The 6,000-nt window shown below is 46.6% G+C and overlaps 1 protein-coding gene across 6 annotated transcripts in view; it reads right to left on the reverse strand.

Annotated features, from left to right (window-relative positions):
• Window positions 1-4,122, reverse strand: part of USP40 (ubiquitin specific peptidase 40) — a 37,537-nt gene extending 33,415 nt beyond the window's left edge. For 4 of the 6 annotated variants that reach the window (XR_012777042.1, XR_012777044.1, XR_012777043.1 and 1 more), the window contains exons 1-3: window positions 3,854-3,938; window positions 836-1,052; window positions 224-291 (exon numbers count right to left, since the gene is read on the reverse strand). Coding sequence is in view for 3 of the 6 variants with exons in the window: in XM_075511536.1 (XP_075367651.1) it covers window positions 224-291; window positions 836-1,034 (267 nt within the window). In the remaining 3 variants the exon portion in view is untranslated. The other 2 variants (XM_075511537.1, XM_075511538.1) reach the window with 2 other exon arrangements.
• Window positions 4,123-6,000: the final 1,878 nt, after the last annotated feature.

The raw sequence follows: 6,000 nt of genomic DNA on the forward strand, positions 1-6,000 counted from the left end.
GGATCTCCGCTTTCAAATTCAGCGGAAACAGGCTCAATATCTTACTTTTGAAGTAAAAGCTTATGGCACTGAAAACTTACATCTGCGTGCAAAATCGAGTATCGGCCAACAAACTTCAAAGTTAAGCTTTCATTCGTTCTCATGAAAGGCTTCATGCAAATTGAAACAATATTCTTCCGAATCAACACTCAGCAGTGACTAACGACAAGAAAATTTTAAATACCTTTGCATCTGGTTTACTGCTATCATCCAGAGTCCCAAGTTCTTCAGGTCCTAGAGAGAACAGCGCCTCTGTAATTGTAAAGAAAAATGCCTATTTAAAAAAGGCAATGTCTCCTCTTTAAAGTTTTATTGTATATTAACTATCAAGCATTATGATGCTATTCTTTTTGGCAAATTAAGATATTAAACAACATTGCTGAACATCAGTTATCCTCACAACTGGTTCAAGCTGTAACAATAAAGCATAAGTAAGCATTAAGGTGCTGAGATGGCAAAATACTCATTTTGGGGGGAATTGTAGCAGTTACATTAAAAAAAAATGAATGACACTTTACAGACAGCAATAACCTCTCTTATCTACACAAACTGTAACTGTCTGCCTGTAAGAAAAGGTAATGTTTACAATACTAACATTTTGTGCAGAAGTGATGACATTAATTATACAGACCAAAAGCTCTGAGTATTCTGTATTAACTTATTTGAAGTGAAATAAAATAAACTCTTCCTGAAAACAACCTGTGTTTGTGGTGTTTGTTTAATAAATAACTAGAAATGCAAGTCACTGTAAAATATCAATTCCAACATTATCTCAAGAAGATTTTGAACGCATTACCTCTAAATTCAGGTGTGAAAAGCAGAGTCTGCAGAAGGGAATTGAGGTAGCAGGTCCCACCCTGATTTTTGATACCACTTAGGTTGGTGAAATCCCTGGGAGCTGGAGGCTCAGAATCTCTGGGCTTTGATTTCTTCCCTTTTCCACAATGATTGTTTGAAATAAAGGAAAAATCCTCCTCAAATAAGTCCCCAAACATTGTGAAGGCAAAACAGTCCTTTAAAAATAGAAAATAATCTATTTACTATTAAAAAAATGCAATTGAATCCACCCACCTCTAATCCTCCGAGATGAACCTCTCAGCCCTGACTGAAGAATTTATTTATAACTTTTTACGTCTTATTCCGTTCATTCTAAAAATGAATGTCAGATCCATACAAAAGTGTACACTAATGTAACAAAAAAGGTGAATTAAAAGCATTTATGTTAGCACAGGTCTGAACAAACTTTTAACTAGAATCAAATACATCACATTTCAATTTTGCATCAGCAAAAACATGCATAGCAAAATAAATAGATCCTTCTAAACATCCACAATTAACTAGTCCTCAAGTTGCCCAGTTTCCTGCAGGAAAGGTATGCAAGGCCTCTCAAACTCATCAAAATCCCTGCACTGTCTCTCAACAAATCCATGTGCACAAGTAACCTATCTCTAGTATTGGCCAGTTCGGATGGGAAGAGTGTAATAAATAGTCAAAAATACAGTGATATTTTATGAAAATATTATCTTTGCTTCCAGAGGTTTGAGCCAGAAACTCAATGGCAACTAATTCTTCTTACAGAATTTTTTTTCAGTCCTTTTTGGAAGCCTTGCGACCTCTTAGCACATACCAGGACTCCCAAAGCTAGCTCCCTTTTGTTTTGTACTTGCCACCCCATAATTTCATTTGCTATGCTGTAGCTCTTGCATTAGCAGTGAGTAATCAATGAGTTATACTGAAGCAGTGAATAATCATTCCCCTATCTACCTTCCTTCCACTTGCAAGTTTACAGATCTTTATCATATTCCGCTCAAACATCTCTTCCAGACAAAAGCCTCCACAAAGACATATTCATTCCTGCAAATTAACTTGTTCCCCATCTTTGATAATCCTCATCTACCTCCTCTGAACCCCTTAAACCTCTCCTTTCCCTGTTTCTGAGATCAGAGGACCACATCTGCCTACAATGTTCAGTGTGCAAACCACAGCTATACGTACATATATTATTTATATATTTATAAATAATAATGCTCTGGTTTGTTCTCTTTTTGTACATCTGCTGAGTGCTCCGCTGCTTTAAGCAATGTTTATTACTACCCCAAGGTCTCACCCCTGTACGTTCACTTCAAACTCCACCACTACGTACACACTTGACATAAATACATGTATATATACGTAACCATAAGGTTGTGATTGTCTCTGCGCCATGCTGCATCTCTTTGCACTCACCTACAGTTAATATTACCTGCTATTGTATCACTCGGCCACCCGTGAGCATGAAGAAAGCTCCACTGACGGCACTTGTCTTTACAACAATATATCAGCTGATTTCACAAGAAAAACTAATTGCCTCAGCATTCACTGTTTTTTTTCCTGATAGTTTATGATATGCTGAACACAGGCCCTAGCAAAGATACAAAGAAACTCCCCCTCACTCCCCTCTGTGACAGCTGATCTTCTATTTCCTATCTTTTAGCTAATTATTTACTCAAGCAACAACAATCTTCTCCTGTGTCAGCTTAATTTCTTTAAGAGCCTTCAGCAGCTTAACCTTATTGAATGCCTTTTGAAAATCCAAACATAGTCGATAGCCCCCCATTCAACCAGCCAGTAGTTCCTCAGGCATCTCCTAAAACCCTCTGTATAGAGCAGCATTACATTAAGCCCATTTTAGTCCTTCCCACAGCAGAGCAGTTTTTAGGCAAAAGGCTGTGCTCAGAGCTATGAAGCAGCACGGCAATGTTCGCTCTGCTTGTTCTATAACGCTTCCTCAGCAGTTCATGCAATACATATCCCCTTATAAGCCCCCGTGAAATAAAATTATGTGGCTGGACATCCTTCTTAATGAACGCAGACAGGAAAGAAATAATTTTGATCTCTTTGCATTAGGTTTTTCTCTTCTGAATGCAGCTCTTGTACCTTGGTTGCCTAAAAAAACCCTCCAAAGACTTGTAAAGATCCAACCTCCCATGCTTCAAGATGTAATTACTAGGTTTAGCACGCTTTCCAAACCGTCTTGCAGCCTTCATTCATTTTTCCAGTTAGGCCTGCTGCACTTTAGCACTTAACCATCCAGAGACTATGACCCTTCCTATTTTCCTTGTCCGAATACATGACAGCTTGCTCCTAATAGATTTGTTCACCATAAAAAGGCGCATATCCAGGAGACAGCGATCATCTTACTGGAGGCTGCTGTACCACCCACCACTCCCAAGAAGTACTTCAGCTGGGCAGTGCCAAATCCTCCCTCGCTCCTTATTTCAGGATCCGCAAAGCACTGCTGCTAGCAGCTTCCTTCCCTCAAAAATCATACAGTAATACAGATTACAACAAATCTCTGGATGATGTCTCCGGTCCAACACCCTCACAAAGCAGGGCCAACTTAGAGCACATCGCTTATTAGGGCCTTGCCCTGCCAAAGTTGGAAGAACTCCATGAAAGGAGACGCCAGAAACCCGCTAAGCCCCTGCCCTATATTCCTTACCTGTGATGGGAACCTTCCATGTGGTAATTTGCGTCTGGCAGCTCTCATCCGGCCCCAGTGCCCTCCCTACAAGAACCAGGCTGCACCTGTGCCCCCCCGGCAGCAGTACGGTCTCTACCTCGCCTTTCCTTCTCCAGGCTGAACTCACCCGGCTCCCCCTGCCCCTCTCCACCTCCCATATGCTCCAGCCCCGGAGCTCCCACGGGGCTGGGCCCGGTCTTCAGGCGCGGTCTCACCGGTACCGAAGAGAGGACGAAGCCCGGTGCCCTGGGCCTGCCCGCAGCGCGGGGGCTGGCGGCGCACGGCCCCCCGCCGCCGCCTAGCCCGACTCACCGCTCAGAGCCAGCACCTGCAGCCGGGCCGGCGCCTACCGCCACGGCCCCGCGGCCGCCGCCATGTTTGTTGTGGCGCCGCGCAAAGCACGCTGGGACCCAAAGGCCGCCGCGGCCCCGGGACTTCACGCACCTAGCCAAGTCCCGGAGAGACAACAGCGGCGTCCCCTCGCTCCACCCGCTCCACACAGCGAGGGACACCTCCTGCACGGAGCGGGAAGGAACCGCCGGGCACTGGCGCCGATGCGAACCGAAGACCGGCGGGAACCGAAGAACGCGGCCCCGGGGCGGGCGGGCGCGCACAGCCTGCTGGGAGTCGTAGTGTGGCGGGGGGAGCCGCGCTGCCCGCTGGGAGGGCGGGCCTCCCCGCAAGGCCTTCTGGGGGCTGTAGTTTCCTGCCGGCCGCGGTGCATGCTGGGAGGCAGCCTGCTGGTGACAGGGGTGCCTGTCGCGGGGGTGAGGGGGCCAGTGTTGCCATGGAGACCGCGGGGCCTGCGCTGCCTCGGCAGCCTGAGGGCCTGGAGGAGGCCCGGCCTGCCCCGGCCCTGCTTCTGCTGGGCGGTGGACCTGGCAGGGGAGGAGCGCAACGCCTCTCCGCCATCACCCAAACCTCTCGGCCCCCCGCCAGGGACAGGCCCTGCGGAAGCCTTCTGAAAAACGTAGCCGGGGATGAAGCTCAGCGTACCAGCCTCGTAGCACAAAGGCTTCTGCTGCAAGGGGGAGCCCACATGGAGGCTGGGGCTTCCTCTCCACCCACCCCTCCTGGTCCAGTTCCCTCCTAGGCCTCGCATGGCCCCATCAGGTGTAGGCCAGGGCTCGTATCGGCATTGGGATTGCAAATACAGATGAGCCTGGCCAATAATCAGAGAAGACCAGCTCCCTCTTTGAAACAAGCAGGTGTTCACAGCTGCCACCAAGCCTAGAATGACCCAGCTGGCACCTCTCTTGCTGCCAGTGTTGAGGCTCACTACGGTCCGCTGTGATCACACGCATCGTGCCAGTGGGGCCACAGAGCCACAGGCAGCAGCCGTGCCGACCCAACATCCCTCCCTCCCGCTACAGCCCTCCAGCACAGCCCTTCTCTCTTGAGGTTGTCCATTCCTCCCCTGGCATTCCCCAGCTACGCGGCTTCTTACCCAAATTCAAAGTTCCCACTGTCTTCTTGCATGGATGACCACGTGTGAGAGGTAACATGTGAAGGATACGAGCACCTCTTATCTCACACTCCCTTGAACCCAGCAAAATTTAACTCATCAAGAAACCCCTGCCAGATAACCAAGCTAACTGAGGGAGTCGCTGGCAAACTCTCAAACACTCGGAAACGCCTCTAAGGTACTGATTAACTTCACCCGTCCTGCCCTTGCCTTCGTGCCAACTCTCTTCACATTAAGTGTGCTGCGAGGTTTGGATGGCAAATTCATCCTGCTGCAGAAGGGAGGGGAGGGGATGGCAGGACATTTCCCTACCAGCTCTCTGCTTACTCCTCTTCAGCAAATAGAGGGTGACAAAAAAAACCACACTTAAAAAAAAAAACCAAATCAACCTTTTCGTGAGAAAATGCTGTTTACTAAAGTGGTCATGTTCCCAGTGATCATTTTTAAGTGTGTTTTATATAAATCTGGAAATAACAGCATGTTTTAGTTATTATTAATCTTTTTTTCCTGATAATAACATAAAGGATTCTGAGAGGTTTTTTTTTCACTTTTACCTCAGAGCTTCTCCCCCTACGCTGAAGCTCTAATATTTTGTGTTCTGAAAAGTTATCAAGTGCCTGAAAGAGAACTGCTTTCTGCCACTCATTCAGTAGTTTCCCTACACAAGGAGAAAGTTACAGGCATTGTAACTTTTGGGAAAAAGAAATAAAAAGACTGACGGGAAAACATGAAGAAAACAATATGTAATTAATTTCATTGCATTGACCATGGTACGGAAGTGAGAGAAATATTGTTTCTGTATCTCAGTTGTGCGCCTGAGGGACAGAGGCCGCATGGCTCTAAACATCCAAAGTTTAATTATTTTTCCACATCACGGTGCTATTTAGGCATCTAATCGTTTCGGCATTGGTAACATCGAAAGCAATGCTGTGAAGCTGATGGCTCTTGCAAACCCACACTTGAGCTGAAGCTGCTCTGTTAAGTCTGGTCTGAT

This window comes from Mycteria americana, chromosome 9, assembly GCF_035582795.1.
Source record: "Mycteria americana isolate JAX WOST 10 ecotype Jacksonville Zoo and Gardens chromosome 9, USCA_MyAme_1.0, whole genome shotgun sequence".
In the NCBI taxonomy this organism is placed as follows: Eukaryota; Metazoa; Chordata; class Aves; order Ciconiiformes; family Ciconiidae; genus Mycteria; species Mycteria americana.